Here is a 16788-nt window from a genome sequence, read left to right on the forward strand (position 1 = left end):
TAATGCCTAAAGCACCTGGTCTTCCTAGGTGGTCTCCCATCCAAGTACTAACCAGGCCCGATCCTGCTTAGCTTCCAAGATCAGATGGGACTAGGTATGTTCAGGGTGGCATGGCCGTAGTCTCTGCAACTTCTCTTTAATTAAGCTCATTCACATAGCTTCACTGCCAACATAAACAATCTACTCGAGAGCTCTGTTTTGCATTTTGGTTGGACAAAACCAGAAAGATTTTGTGATCAATTTAGCATGGTTGTTGAAGAATCCTGAAGGAATCAAAGGTTCTCACATTTTCTATTTAAAAGCATTTTAACAAATCTTCAAATCAATGAAAAATACAATGGCTTAACTGTCTAAATAATATCTGTAACTTCCCAAGAACATGTGAAGCACCCACCAGTGCTTTTAAGACAGTGAGCATGGCAGAGCTCGAAACAGATTACGGGTGAGCTAAGTAACTATGGGAAGTGAGGCAGGGATGACGCGGCTCTGGTGGTCTGCTCCGGTGGTCTGCTCCATGAACTTCCATTACCCAGTGTGCTGCACAAACTCTACTGCATTCTACTTGTGGCATGATGTGAAAATGGCTGGGCAGCCCTGAGTTAGACTATTCACTCACTAAAAGAATGACTTAATTATGGCTGTCCACAACAGTAGGAAACACACATGTTTTTAATAACTCAGCATTTTAGAAAATAAGTTGGAAGGCAGAGCAATGTTCATGACAGGTTGGTGAAAAGGGAGAATAAAAACATGATGAGGGCTGTAATTCATGTAATAAAATATGCATTTCCCTTAGGATACCACATACCATAGAATTAACAATTTCTCTCTAAATGGGGGGATGGCAAGTATTTCACAGCAGGGGCCATCGGCCCACCTGACTCCCCTTTAACATCAGATACGAGTGGGTATGGGAAGGAGATCGCAGAATACCCTACCCTCGCTGCTGCCCCCGCTTTCTCACTTTTTCTCTCCTACTTCATTGATCACCCATTGGTTCCACAGTCCTGAGTCCCCACTGACTGCATCTCATCTTTTTCCTCTACTTGATAAGCAAAGGAAACTCCAGACATAAAGCAGGAAAGAAAACTAACCTACCCACAAACACCACCTTCTCACTCAGATGGATCCTGCAGCCAAACAGCTGCCACAGATTCCCAACCACTGGGGAACCTAATCCTGAAAGAGTGACCCACTACGGAACAGCTTTCCAAACTCAGCAGTTTGGAGATTGGTGTTGGATTGGAACTAAATTGGGTAACAGCCCTTCGTTCATACAACACCTAGAATCCAATTAATCTGGAAAGTGGGAGTCCTCTGAGCAAGAGGTGACCAACTGCTTTATTAAAATGTAACCAAAAGCTAGCAGTAACAAAGGAACTCCTTCAATATGCAATGCAAAGGCCTGACTACCACTCCAAACATCTCAGAGGAGCAGTGGTGAAAACAAGAGCAGTCCTCAGAAGGTTAACAGAATCATGAGGCATAGACAGGCATGGATGTGGTTCTAGTAACTGCTAGTTGCCCTCCAGTATCCTCTTCTCTTCCTCCTTATAACCAAACCCTGATACTTAGAACACAAAGCCACAGAGACTACATTTCCTAGCCTCCTTAGAAAGAAAGCAGGCACACGCCCTTTAGCACTTTTTTCCTGCTCCTCCATCCTGGTGCCTAGAACAAATTAGAGCTCTAGTTGTCCAGAAGAAGAAACCATACCCTAGAGATGACAGAGAAGTGCGCAGAAAGGAGCCAGGGTCCTTGACCTTTCTTCCCAGAGCTGCTTTCCAGGCCTGAACTGCCTACTTCTGGATTTCATTTATAGGAGAGAGAAATAAACAGCAGTCTTGTTTAAGCCACTGTTATTTTGGGTTTTGTGTCACATGCAGCCATCAATGTGTGACAGCCATCAATGATGAAGACCACAAAATAAATTCAGTGTGCCATGGGAACAAAAGCTCTCAAGGAGTAAGCATCTTGTCTGCTGTATGCACACCCAATGCCTAGAACAGACCTGGTACAAGGCAGACATTTTCCTATCTGAGAGGGAACAATATTCCTTGGCTTAATCTCTTTTTTTCTGTTTTAATATATCTTTATAAGGTTATATATAACTCTGAGAAAACGAGTGCAGAAACTGAAATCTCGAGTGCATTTACTCACTAATCTGGGTCCGATACTGAATGTGCAGTGAAAGGAAAACAGCTTTTCAGCCTCAGAACTATTCTGAGAAGTTGTTTTTAGGATCTCTATTTCAGAAGGAAAAGAGGCATTATCTAGAAAGGTCAGTGGCTGAAGACAGACCAGCTGAGCTGCATAACAATCACTGTGGCATACATGCGGGTGACCTGGGAAACCCATACACACAGCAAACCAAAGATCAGATGTAAAACTCCCCGCTTTAGCTAAAATGGGAGAGGAGCAAGTTTGAAGTTATGACAGGAAGACACACAGCAAGAAATCTGACTGGAAAAGCACATCAAAATTTCTGAACTCTTCTGACAGTAAGTGTGAAGATCCCATGTGCCATGCCCCAGAAGCACTCATTAATTCACTAAAGGGAATGATGTCATTCTGTGGAAATAAGCCAAGCTGATTTAAGCCTGCCCTGGCCAAGACTGCTGCTGCTGCTGCTGCTGCTGCTGCCACCGCCGCCACCACAGCTCCAGCCCCTACTCCTCCCATTTCCCTGGCTAGTGGACAGAAGCTGACGTAACTGTACAGAAGCAAGGGAAAAGAAAAACAAGCTTCTGAACCACATTAAGGGGGTGGGGGGAAACTTCCTTTAATTTGAAAGTTCTTTGTTCTCAAAGGACTCAGATGTCCTTAGTCTTAAAATAGCCTTTAATTTTAATGATAAAAAAAAAATGGCCTTCTCATTATATGAATTAAAATCATATCTGCCAGATCCCTAAATGAACTAAGGTAGGAGCTGAAAGATTTGTCTTTTGTAGGGCTTTCTTTAAACTTGCCAACAAGAGGGTCTATAGGGCCTCGACAGAACCCGAGGAAATGGACTCAAGCTGCAGAGATCACAGTAAGTCTCTACCCTTATCGATGCTAACTAGCAGAGTAACAGAAAAGCAAACAGTCTCACAGAACTGATCATATTTTGGGAGGTAAGGGGGAATCTTTATTTTAAAAGAGAACCAATGAAAATAACAAGGAATATAAATTCATTTATTTTCTTCAACTGCGACACTTGAGATTAAAAACTGCTTCGAATACTTTCTGACTACTGAATTTACAAGAGCAACTCTGAAATAAATGGTGCGAACAAAACACAAACACTATGCAAGAGCAGCTTTGCAGCCTCTTGACAGTGAAAAGAAAGGTGGTTGAAATCACCCAAAGAGACTACTGAATTTACCAATTAAGAAAATCTTATTTTACTTACACTTCCGTTCCAGCTCCCTCATTTCTTCTGGTGGAATTTTCATTTTATCAATGTGCTCACGTAAAACACTAGCCCATTTCTGTAGAGATTCCATCATAGTCCAAGGCCTAGACATGTCTGCAACAAAAATAACCAGCGTCTCCGGCAAGGATTCAGCAGAAACTGCAAACTTCAGAAGGCCTTTGTGGTACAGGTCTCCATCCAGAATCCACACGTTACAGCGCGTGTGATCTAAGAAAAGAAGTGAAGCTAAGTTACTACCTGACAATGACCAGCAGCACAGCTAAAAAGAGCCATATCAAGAAGAACCTGAAAATGACAATCACAAAATTCCACAGAACACAAAAAGAAATCTTAACCAGAAAAGGTCCCAAGTGCTCAGTAGATATCAACCCTTGGTCAAGGTGCCTCGCGAGCTATCTAAACTTTTTAAACTACCATAATATATTGTGCCCACATCTAAAAAGATTCCAGCAACGTCTAAGTTTAGGAGTAAGAAGTGAAGGACACTTTAGCTTCCAATAAGAATCAAAAGATACTAATAAAAGCTATAAATGTTCACTGGTCAGCTGTGCCATAGTCTAAATAATCCATTCTCTAAAATATCAGCAATCTGTGAGGCAGCAAGACATGCCAAAGAGCCTGTGGTTAAACAATCTCTTTTTGTCAGTCACTCTAACTAGTGCGATCACGTACCACAAAGGGTGCCAACGAGACAGGACCTTTGTATTTAAATATTAAGATTAAATTACTTATATAAATTGAGGTGTGAATTACTGGATCCCTGATGATTTAAGGAATTATTTTTGATATAATAATATGGTTATTATTAAAAATCCTTATCTTTAAGATATATATGGAAGTATTCACAGATGTAATGATATAATGCATGAAATCTGCTTCAAAATAATCCAGTGTGAAGTAAAGGGAGAGTAACACCTGAAATAAAATTGATGAAGAACTGGTAACTGTTGAAGACAGATATTACATATATTGGGGTTCATTGTTCATGATACTAGTCTCTATGTTATAGGTAGTTTTTGTTTTCCATTAATAAAAAGTTAAAAACACATTCACACAAATGTGCAAGTGCTGACATTTAATGATGCATATGGTTCCTATATCACACCCAGATGATCAAATGATAAAAGATAACTCTCCAAAATGGTAACATATTCTTAAAATTTTTTAGTCATTGTTTTTGAGGGGAAAAAAATTGATTTTTTTAAAAAAGCACCTTAAGGAAGTACTCTTACCATCAAAAACATAATTTCATTAAATTTATTTTCTGATTAATTCCAAAATACACTTAAAAATCTATCTTCTGTTACCTATCTTTTTTAGTATAATCAGTTAACATGTAAAAAATTTATAGTCATGACTTGATTTCAACAGCATTTCTTGATTTCAAAAAAAATCCAGTTTGGGTTCTGTAAATTCCTTCAAAAATACTGCTCTGTACCTGAAGCCCAGATTTTAATGCCTGCCTCTTACCAGACACGATTCTTTTTTTTTTCCCAGCTTCTCTTCCTACTGCCTACTACACATAACTCACCTATGTGCATGGAGAACACACACACCACATGTGGCATTGAACGGATGCCCCTAACACTGAAGACAGTGGTCCTTTGACATGTCATGCCCCATCACAGACCAGGGACAAGCTAGAGACTATTTTTTCCACCTAGGTGACTGTCTATAAAATGTGTATTTATAACCCAGTCAGACCACATAACAAAAAAGACAACAGCTGAGAGATGTATAGTTAACCACAGGTTCAATGAGGAACATGCAAATAGATGGCCTAGAAAAATCCCATAAATGCAGAAACCAAGATGTTTTTAAGACAACTTTAAGGAATCTGATGTAAAAGTTAACATGTACTTCAATTCAAAGGCAAGCGAATATGTTTAATACGATGCTTTGGCATGAAATATGCTTATGCCATCTTGAAACAAGAGGCTACAGAGATTCACAGAGTATCCACATCGTATTTTATACTTTCAAAAGGGTACTAGAACTACCACTGTCTCAAGCACTTGATTATATGTGACACGCCACCTCTCATTCTATCAACCTACGAAACAGGTACCATTACCCAATTCTACAAATGAGGAAACTAAGGAGCAGAGTGGTTAAGTCAGTCTGAACCAATTCTGCCTGGCTCCACAGCCCAAGTTCTTTCCACAATAACCATACTGCTTAACAAAGACAGGAAGCAAAAGACTCAGACACATGAGACCCCCACAGGCCTGGCTCAGCGGCCCGAGTCCCAGACCTACCCAATCAGACTACGGCGGGCCTCGATGGGCACCTGCATGCCTCTGTCCTCCTCATACAAGGAGAGCTCTCAGCACCGGGTCTACCTCCTACTTTTCTTTCACATCCTTCAAGGAATGTTTATCATGGCAAAGGAAGCTGGGAGCAGGAGGAGCAGGAATAAAATCCTGGGATTCTAAGATGATCTCTAAGTTACCATTAACACAATACAGATTTCCAAGCTTTAATAAGTGCTCCAAACCCATGCCCTCTATTAAATGACACCTGGAAATCAAAGAATTATCATGCTGGAAAGAACTCGAGTACAGCTTCTTTATTTTAGCAATAAGGAAATGGGGACCAGAGGTGGTGGGATTTGCCATTTTAGTCCCTCTACTTCACGATCTTTACTGTTTACGTGAGTAAAGGCAACTATAAAGTAAATAACAACAAAAATATTTCATCCTTACGCCACATAGATAAATTTCCTACAAATAAAAAGCTAGACACCAATAATTATTTTAGAGCCTAAAAGTTTATAAAGGAGACATTATTGATTAATAAAGTTAATAAAGGAGGCATTACTGATTAATGGTAACCAAAAACCATTACCTGAATCCATCTCATAATTATACTTACAAGAAAGACTATAAAATGGTATCTAATCCTAATAAGAGTCCTTACCATGCACTACTAGTCATCCCAACTACCCTGTAGATAGAAACTATTACTATCTGTATCCTTGAGATGAGGAATTAAGAGTGAAAGTGAACATTATCACTTCTGAGCCTCTATTCCCTCCACTGAAAGAAACATAAGAAATGAGCATTTTTACAGTCACAAAGAAACTCAGAAAAGTCTCCTGTAAATATCAGCTGAGCTGCTACACTCTGAACCACACCAACTTCAGCTTCTCCACTAGAACCAAGCAGAGTAACAATGGTACCCAGATCAGTCTACCAAGCGTTTTCCTCATAGAGAAGTACAAAGCTTTAAAAAACATCTTATTACCTTTTTGTGCATTTGACACTTTACCTTCAGTATCTCCCTTTAAGTGGGGTCTACCCAGAGCAGCAGCTGATGACCCCATTCCCACTTTTGCTAACATTCTCTATAAAGTGAGTAAAGCCCTACAAAGACAGATACTTCATCGACTCCTCTGACTTATTCTCTTAGAACTAAATAGAAAATCGAGAATGCCTGGCCATGTTGCAGGCATTGCAACCAAGAAGTCAGAGACCTGTACACACCCCTTACCATGGATTAATACTTCACTCACCATCTCGGTCCTCATCATGGACGCTGAGGTAGAGATACTCTAGGCCTCTTCCTTTTTTGCCATGCTCAGCTCCTTGTAGTTTAGTCATGAGAGTTGTTTTACCAGAACCATCTTCACCTACAAATGATGTATGTAAGAAGACAGAGTGTACTGTTTATTCTAGGCAAGGATAGGAAGTCTTGACATTCATAAAGAACAACTAAGAATTTCCTGCAAAGTCTGCTGTTGAGGTCTCGCACCTGAATTCATAAACAAAGGAGGCTTTGCTGTAAGAGTGGTTGCAGTAGGGAGGGGTAAGAAAGGTGGCAAATTCCAAAATCTAAAATGACATTCTACTGCAGTTACCCTTACTTTACAAGGAAAGGACTAACGCAGGTCCACAGGCCCTACCTATGATTTATAAAACATGCATTTAGAGAAGTGAAAGTAAAAAGTGGAGCTAGCTTCTCACAAAATAAACTTTTACCACAAGAAAAGTAAGAAATCATCAAAATATGAAACTTAAAACCAAGGAACTCTGAACTAAAAGTCTGATCCTGCCTCACAATCATGAAAAATAAAAGCTATTATTCATTTTTTATTTTAGTGCATCTCTTTCATAAGCATCCTAAAAGATAGGAAACCAATGAAAATAATTATAGACCTGACCAAACTCTTAAGCACAATCTTAGTATATTATCAAGCACCTCATCATCCCCCTCCAATCAACTAAATCGACCCCAAAAGAAACCTTAAACATCAAGAACCACCACCAAGAAACATCACTAGGCACCCCTGGGATTTAGTAATATCGACTTAAAGAACATGAGAACAGAAAGGCATTCCACAGATCAAAAGTCTCCTTCCCCATCCCCAGTACCACTACCTCATTCAGGCCCTCTACATCCCACCCAGACCACGATGATCACTTGTCAGTCTGACTTCAGTACCTGCTCATTTTAAGCCACCTGCTACTCTGTTGCCAGAGTTCCCTTTCTACAACACAGATCTAGAGACCTTGATCCCCCACTTCTGGAAGATCTCTAAGGGTCCTTTATTACCTATTGCAATGATCATCACCTAAAGAAGACCATCTGCTCCCCTTACAGTGGAAATCTTCAAGAAGTGATTCCCATGAGGTTTAGGGGATGGAGATGAAATAAAAAGCTCTTGAGCAGAGGTCCCCAACCTTTTTGGCACCAGAGACTGGTGCTCCTGAGAACCTAATGCCTGATGATCTGAGGTGGATGTGAGGTGCTGTGAGGTGCTGATGCTGGGGAGCCGCTGCATTTCAAATATAGATGAAGCTTGCTTGCTTGCCTGCCGCTCCACCTCCTGCTATGCGGCCCCGCTACTAACAGGCCACAGATCGGTAACTCTCTATGGCCCAGGGGTTGGGGACCCCTGCTCTTGAAAATCAGGGGCCTTCAGGAAAAGGCATCAATTCTTCAGCCTTAAACAATCTTCCCCCAACTTACCTTAGCAGTCACCTTCCATAAGGAGCTTCTGGAAGCTTCCCAACACCCACACCCCCTCGTTACCTCTGTATTCTTACAAGCACTAACCCTTTGTGACCTTGCATGCCACTGCCATGCCACCTCAACACTTATCCTTCAAAATACCTGAACCCCAAATTACCCTCTTTCAAAACAACACTAAGCAGTGTGATGCCCCTGCAATAATCTGCCCATGCCCAGCCTGGTGTATGTAGTGCAATCACATCTGTCTTCCTAGACTGAGATTCTTGTGTGGTATCTGATGGATGTCTGTGCTGTCTGGTGCCCAGTCTACAAAACTCACTCAACGAATGGGTTTGCTGTATGAATGAACTGAGCCAGACTCCCTCACTTGTGTGAGGAAAATGAAACCAAACACGTTAGGGGACCTGACACAGGTAACACAGCAGTGAGAACTGGAATAATCCAGTAAATCCCTCGATGAGGACTCCAAAGTCTGCTGTCCTCTGCAGCATCCCTTCGACTGCTCATGATCAAGAAATGGCTCCTGTGCCATGTCCCCACAGCCCCGACCCTAAGTCACCCTCCTCTCCCATCTCTACCCAACTCTTTCATCTACTTATGCCCCTCTCCACGCCTAGATTTGGTGAACTTTTGGGCTGTGAGCGCAGGGCGTCAGGGACATTTAAATCAAGATTACTGTTATGACCAATGACTAAGAACTGCCGACAAACACATGCCAGCATCACCAGGATTCCCAAAACGGGCAACACCACAATCTTAAGTGTGTTGGAACTGGCCAATCTCCGACTCTCCAACCTGGGTCTTTTGGCCCTCCGGGCGGGGCAGGCAGCGGGGGTAAGGAAGACTGAGACCAGTAAAAGGGGTGCCGGCCTCGCCCACCCCGGCTCCCTGGGCAACGCCCCGCCGCCGGAGCTCACCGAAAACCAGGATATTCTTGCCGGACGGCAGCTTGGACCTGGCGCGGGTGGACACCTCGCTCAGGATCGAGGACCTGTGGGTAAAATGACAAAGCGACCGGCCCCGGACAGGTCATCAGTCAGACGGTCCGGCCCAGCTCGGCCGGCTCCCCGCCACGCCCTCCCCGGCCCCGCCGCCCAGCCCGGCCGCCGCGCGGTCTCACCATAGGCTTTGGCCCTCCTCCTCCTCGCTGGTCAGGTCACTGGCGGCCGCCACAGCGGGCCCGTTGGGGCCCAGCAGCACTTTCTTCTCCACCCCCACCGGCGCCATCTTGCCAACTGCAGCCACAAAGAGGGCCCTCCCCCGGGTCCGCCAAGGACCCGTGAGGACCCTGGCCGGGCAGCCCGCCGCCCGCCGCCCCCTAGGCCGCGCCACACGTCGCACGCCCTGCGGGGTCCGCGCCGCCGGCCGCGCTCTGCCGGGCTTGCAATGTCCGCAGGCTATCACAGAGTCGTGAGACCGCCGCGAAGGCAGGAGCCGAGCGTAGGTCAGGCGGCAGCCGAGGCAGCCATGCGCAAGGGGGCGGCAACGGCAGCGGCGGCGGCGGCGGCGGCGGGAGCGGGAGCCGCCTGGGCGGAGAACGCACTGGCGCCCTCTCCCGGCCGAGGGGCGCAACAACACCCAGCCCCGGGTCCTCCCAGCGAAGGAGGCTCCTGCTTCGCCGTCGGGGGCTTAGCAACCAGATAGACGTGAAGCTCAAGCTTTGGAATGAAACTAATACACGATGGGGCCATTTACTTAGCGTTTATCGTGGGCCAGTGCTACACGTTATCTCCTTGAATCGTATCTAACCTGTTTACAGAGGAGGAACCTGAAGCTTAGAAAGCTTAAGAAACCTGCCCAAGGACCCAATGCTGGAAGGTAACATCCTGATACTTTCAATGTTATTCACCAATCTTAACCTATTACGTCACGAGCTTTGCCTAATTCTAATCAAGCCCCGCATTGAAAGATCAGCCTTAAATTAGTCCTCCAAATCCTCGTAAATATCCCCTTTTACACCTCCTCCTTGATTGACTGTTAAGATTGTGAGGTAGTGATCTTTACCGCAGTGAACCATACACTTCAGCTTACTTTATTAATAGGTTTTAAAAAATATATTCAGGAAGCCAGCATTTGACGTCAGAGATAGGCTTTCTTTCTATATGGGAAAAAAAAAAGGAAAGAAAAAGGAAGAGATGGGAAAGAAAAAGGAAGAGATGTGAAAGGGGAAGGAAGAGGGTAATGGAAAAAAAATACATTTCACCTATCAAACTTAACTTTAGGTGTGGCCACTACCTAAGGGCTTTTGCTATCCTGTGGAAACAGACTCACTTTACAAGGCATTTCTAAATGTCACAAGGAAGTGAGATATGGTAGAAAAGCAACCAGCTACATGGGTTTCAGATGAGTAGGCTTCCTACCTTGGCTCTGCCAAATATGAGCAGCATGGATTATAGAATCCAGCAAATGGGCAGATTACCTGCCAACCTGAATGTAAGGTTCAAACAAGAAAATGTGAGTGAAAACCCATTAAGAGTTACACCCCTGGAAGTCTGGGAAGAGCATGCAAAGTATTGTAAGTTATAAAATGGCAAACAGCATCTGAATTTTCACAGGATGTAAGATGATGTTGAAAACTACAAGCCAATGAACTTTATCAGCCCTAGGTGTAATTCCCTGTGATCAGTTGGAAAATGAAAAGATAGCACAGTTGCTTTCATTTTTACAGGAATACCAGGTAGGAGGATGCTGCAGACATAGTAAGTGCAGATTTTAACAGGGTATTTGGCAATTTAGAAAACTAACTTTAAAACAAACAATAAATAGACAAGAAAATGAAATGTAGGCTGGACTGAGGCTTGTTAAAAACCAGGCTCAGAAAGGGCTGATGATCAGGGACCACCAGAGAAAGCATCTTAGAACCTACCCCAACCTCCTACCCTGGCCCACCCCTTTCAGGGTACCATCAGTGACTTGGATGAGAATGCAGCAGCACACTCATAGAAGTTGTGGATGACCTGAAACAAGAAAGGATGTCTAATATACTGGATGACAAACTGAGTATAGACTAAATCCAACAAGATGGAACTTAACAGGGATTATTAAAGTCCAGTAGTGGGTTAAAAATAAATGCATAAGGAAAAGATAGGAATAAAATTATCTGTAAATCCTAACTATAATAACTATAATCTCAGAGTTGGTCATATAGAATGTCAAGAAGCATCTTAGGTAAGATCCATAAAACTTCATTGGGCCTAGCAAAGAAGCTGATAATCCCACTCTGCCAGTCAGGCTACATTTCTTTCTGGCCACAGTTTATAAACAAAGAGGTGTCCAGTGGTCCGCGACTCATAAGGAGAGGAGACATGACACTGCTCTACTGAAGCATAAAGTAGCTGGGGCTCATCAGCATGCAGGATAAAAGATGTAGAGGGAAAAGAGGGGAATTTGATAGGTTTCACTCTCTCAAGGGCTGGCATGTGCAAAAGGGATTCAACTTTTGTGGTTCTGTGGAAGGTACACCAGGAAAGCACATTTCATTTTAGTCTAAGGAAGAACCGAACATCAATTATCACCCTGCAAAGTAGTAAATTACAGGTTTCTGAGGATATATGTAAAATTAAAGACAGCCACCAATATCCAGATTGTTATAGAGCAAGTCATACCTCTGGCAGGGAACTATAACTAAGGTCAGTTCCAACTCCAAAGATCTGTCATTATTAAAATTTTTTATTTCCTATTGATTTGGCCAGATCTGAATTCTTAAAGCCATACAGTCTTCTAAAGTCATTTTTGGGCTTTCCTTTTATTTTCTTCATTTATGTTATTACCAAATATCTCCATTTGAGGGGGAAAAAGCAGCTCATGTTAACCAAAAGTTAGCCAGGTGTTAGGATAAAATTTCAAGGTTTCAAAAGGCAGTCGGTTCTTTTAAATACAGTGTCAGCGACACAAAACAGTGTCTAAGCTACAGTATATAATACTCTTGGGAATGCTTCTGTAAGCAGTATTTGATCATTTTGTTACATACATAATTTTCAATCAAAAAACTGTTAACTATGACCCACTGAAAGTAGAAAAATGTTTAAATTTTATCTGAACAATTGTAAGAGATTTCTGATTACCTAAGCCAATTAGACTGAGGCAAAAGACAAAATGCTTTCCCCTTTGACCTAAAACAACTTTCATAAATCTTGAGAAGTACACATCAAAATAACCTAGGAAGACTACTTACATCATCCCCATAGTGTTTAGGAAATATTGACAGATAATGGAATAGATTCAGTCACACTTTAAATGTTGCAAGGAATTTTTCTAATTATAAATTTTTTTTGCCTAAAGGAAAATTTGGATTTAAATAGAAAATTTTCTGCTTATTAACCCTCTGGAATTTTCTGTGTGGATTAGAAAATAAGAAATTGAATAAAACTTCTGTTTCATTTAAGAAGAAATAGTCATGATCTGAAAAAGTCAAAGAATATATACATATGGGGACATACCCTTTGGGACTGAAGAATAGACTACAGTGACACGAAGCAGTGAGCCAATGGGTACATCAGCACAGCTGAGCTTTCCCACCGTGATACTTGATCCCTTTGCCGCAGCAACAGCATTTTAAGTCTAATGGAGGCTGTAACAGTATCCTTTGGGGAACATGACAGAATTTAAAAAGAGTAAAACAAATAGATAATTGAGACTTAATACTTTGATTTTCCATTAGAAGAAAACTAACTTTAAAACAAACAATAAAAAAATTGTTTTAAACTTTTAAAAAGCAAATAAACGAACACCAAAAAGAAGTGAACATGACCACAGAATTCCGAAATATTCAAAGCATCATTGGCCTTTAAGAGAGGAAACATTTTAATTAACAAAATGTCAAACATTGATTTAGAATGTGGGAACTTAACAGCTTGGGAAACTATTCTGTCTTTCTAGGGAAGGACTTTCACTGGGTAAGGATACTAAAATCTACATGTATCACATAGTATTCATTGTAACATAATGTTAAATAATGTTTAAAGGCTGATAATTTTTTCTCTGACCTATGTTCTCTGAACTTAAGGAAAAATAAAAGCATATTTCTAAACAAATGTATGACCTTGTAAAGGAATTCTGTCATACTAATCTATGCCTTGAAAATGTTTTATAAATTATTTTAATAATTTGATGAGCTACAACTTATCACATCACAAAAAGTATGTAATGAAAACAGTATCTCTGTTTCTACATTCCCTGTCTTATGAGAGTTTAGAAGAATATTTTAAATTTTGTATCTCCAAGGCACTGTATTTTAAGAGTTCAAACCAAAAACTGACAAGTCTTCCAATAAAGGAGCCACACACTTAGGGCGTTTGGTCAGCTTGTAGTATTTACGAGCAAGGTCCACAGACTTCCGTCCTTGTTGAAAGGGGAAAGACCACAAAATTAAATTCCAGTGATTTCCCATTTTCTTAACTCCACTGAAAAGATAATTTACTTCTTCTTTAGTAAAGTTTTTACGAATTTTTCTTTTTTCTGTAATTAATGAGAATTGTAGAATATATTAGTGCTTGCTGAAAAAAAAAAAATCTTCTTGAGACCCAAATAAGTGCTTAACTTATTCTAAAGATGAGAACTATATTGTGAGAAAACTTAATGCCTGGGCTACTCGTCTTATAGAAATCCACTTCAATTTTTAAAAACAGAGTGCCTTTTATTAAGCTAAATGATATCACTGTGACTTCTTCAATAATTGTAACTTTATCATATTGTAATAATATTTGCAACATCTTTCAGTCAAAAAACATAAGAATTTACAAACATTTGATTGTTAATTCTCTCAACATTCCTGTGAGGACAGTTAACAAATAGCTTACCTATCTTACAGATAGAGTCTTCCCAAAGGGCTCCATAACTTCAGAGAATAGAAAAGAATATCGACACTTGTTACTTTAATGATCAATCTTAATATTTTTAAAGAATAGGGTCTTTTGAAATTTGCTTTAAAAAGGAAGTTCACTACCTATATGGATGCTCAGCTTGTTAAAACTCAAAAAAGTAGGCTGCACAAGAAAATTTTTAACTATCTAGTGTTTAGGGATACTTTTTACAATATAAAGAATGCACAGTTGGTATCTGTAAACACAAATATCTTCTGATGATGATTACTAGGAAATAGTTCAAGTTTTTCATTCATTGCTAATTCATGTTATTGTAGGTTGATGCTGATGAGGATATTTTTTTTATATCCACTTAAGGCTGCTGTTTACTTGCGTGAACCTGGAATAATTGTGCTGGGATAGTCAGAAAATCTTGCCCTATCAGGTAAAGACTGTTAGCTATTTTTCCACCTCTCCTAGGATAGGAGCCACAGTTCAGATATTTTTAAAAAGAAGAGAAATCTTACCCAAAGAAGGCTGATAAATCAATGAAAATAATGTCTGATTATGATTTAATGGTATTACTTAGAATATAAGCTCCATGAAGACAGGGAGTTTTGCCTTCTGTTTTGCTCACCATTGTATCTCCAGTGCCTAAAATAGTATCTGACACATAGCAGGTGATCAATAATGATTTGTTGAAATAAAAAAGTCACTAGAGGTAAAAACTGTTTCAAAGCTTATCAATGAAGTTACTCCTTACTTTTGGGTTTATTAGAAAACTCTGGTTTTCTAAGAAATAAATGATTTCAGTATCTCTTATTAAATGATTTGAACTCATGATAATCAGTACTGGCTGGGTTATTATAACATTCAGCATATTAGGGTACTAAAGTTCATGTCCCACTTTTCCATTGCAGCTGCCATCTCACTGATTCCTACACTTAACATCTATGCCCAGTTCCTCACAGGTTACTGCAGCAGGGTGGTGAGCAGCGTAAAAGGAGGAAGTAGCTCTGTATACCACAAAGCTCCCCTCTGGCTTCTTAATTGATCCTCTTGATATTGACTGGGCATTAGGAAAGAGCTGGGGAAGATAGGCAAGAAGGCTCAGTTCTAGAGACTTATTCAAACCCTCTCAAGATACCAAATCATCTTTAAAAAGAGCCTTGTCCCTGAGGCTCTTTAAATGCTTAGATGCTACAATGGTCCCTTCTCAAAAGAATAGTCTCAAATTTGAGTGTAACCTATAACCAAATGAGTGGTGATGAATGTCTTTAATACAAAAAAGAAATTTATCAAGAAGGGAAAAAAATGGCAATATAGCAAATATTCCTGGCCTGCTTGTGAAACAGATATAAGACCATCTAATCACTACCTCCTCAAGATGCCTTTCTACATTCTAAAAAAGCCAAATTATTCTACATTCTAAAAGGCCAAATTATTAACTATTTAGTTTTAGCTAAAGCACTTCTAAACCACAAAAAGGTGTATTTTTGAGCTGAATGTCACATAATAGTATTTAGGATCCCTCTGTATAATCAACGTATAACCATAATTACATACATACATTTCATGAGGCTCTGCAAATGATTTTACTATGTAAAATGATTATATTTTTAGTTATATATTTGCTTTTAAGACATATTGCTGAAAAAACTATATTAATTTGATGCCAACGCCTTGTTAAAAACAAGATTTCCAAGTGTAACATGTTTCTATGGAAAAACACCCATTTTCACAGTTTATACAGAAAATATTACTTTAAAAAGTAGGCTACTTTATAGTGACATGTACTTAATTTTAATTTGCATGCAGGACTTTCAACCTAGAAAGAGACCCAGATATAAAAAGTAAATTTGAAAATTTTTTCAGTTTTGGCAGTTAAAATGGCCAAATAAAAGTAAGTGGCAAAATGTTTCCCAGATGTATCACATCCGAATGTCTTTGTAATAAATAACAGAATGGCTCTATAGATGTTACTGATTTCCAGGTTACTTTGGAAAGTAATGTACTCAACTGCTTATTTTTACTCTTCAGGTACTAATTCCATATAAATAGAAGAAAATGGTAATGTTCTTTAACTCTCCGATAAATATGGAATGGTGATGAATTTAAAATGTTAACACTGAAGTTAAATAAAAATTCCTGTAAATTAACTCATTGTTTTAAGAAGTATTTTGATTTTTAAGCAGGGCCTTAAGGTTTATACAATTTGTCTCTTCGATTTTGGTTGTTTGAAGTGCTATAGTTATAAATCAAAACTTTCTGCAAAATCTCTCTGAAGCACTTATGCATTTTAATCTAAGCTCTGCTATTTGCCAACTCAGTGTGCCTTAAAGTGGGAATAAAATAATACCTACCATACAATGTTATTATAAGAATTATAGCAAATAATAGCTATAAAACATCTAACACATAGTAGGTGCTTAATAAATGTTAGTTTCCTCCTGTTTCTTCCCCAGCTGGAAAGCAATGGGTGAGCAAGCAACATGAGGAAGGGAAGAGGAAAGCCTCTTTTCCTAGGAAGTATGACTCTCATCAGTCAAAAGTTATCATTTAAGAGTCATAATCATTGAGCTGTTCTCTTCTTTC

The 16788-nt window shown here is 40.1% G+C and overlaps 2 protein-coding genes and 1 pseudogene across 3 annotated transcripts in view; all 3 read right to left on the reverse strand.

Annotated features, from left to right (window-relative positions):
- Nucleotides 1-9681, reverse strand: part of DYNC1LI2 (dynein cytoplasmic 1 light intermediate chain 2) — a 25882-nt gene extending 16201 nt beyond the window's left edge. The window contains exons 1-4 of one of the 2 annotated variants that reach the window (XM_015587769.2): nucleotides 9513-9681; nucleotides 9310-9383; nucleotides 6933-7049; nucleotides 3395-3625 (exon numbers count right to left, since the gene is read on the reverse strand). In XM_015587769.2, coding sequence (XP_015443255.1) covers nucleotides 3395-3625; nucleotides 6933-7049; nucleotides 9310-9383; nucleotides 9513-9619 — 529 coding nt within the window. In that variant the 5' untranslated portion in view covers nucleotides 9620-9681. The remainder of the gene's footprint in view (nucleotides 1-3394; nucleotides 3626-6932; nucleotides 7050-9309; nucleotides 9384-9512) is intronic. The other variant, XM_006909731.3, reaches the window with a different exon arrangement.
- On the reverse strand, nucleotides 4-122 carry LOC112478279 (annotated as a pseudogene).
- A 29-nt stretch (nucleotides 9682-9710) lies between the features above and the next one.
- TERB1 (telomere repeat binding bouquet formation protein 1) overlaps nucleotides 9711-16788 on the reverse strand; it is a 31257-nt gene continuing 24179 nt past the window's right edge. The window contains exons 18-19 of the mRNA XM_025045250.1: nucleotides 13651-13849; nucleotides 9711-10050 (exon numbers count right to left, since the gene is read on the reverse strand). Of these exons, the coding sequence (XP_024901018.1) occupies nucleotides 9711-10050; nucleotides 13651-13849 (539 nt within the window). The remainder of the gene's footprint in view (nucleotides 10051-13650; nucleotides 13850-16788) is intronic.

Source organism: Pteropus alecto, unplaced genomic scaffold, assembly GCF_000325575.1.
Source record: "Pteropus alecto unplaced genomic scaffold, ASM32557v1 scaffold42, whole genome shotgun sequence".
In the NCBI taxonomy this organism is placed as follows: domain Eukaryota; kingdom Metazoa; phylum Chordata; class Mammalia; order Chiroptera; family Pteropodidae; genus Pteropus; species Pteropus alecto.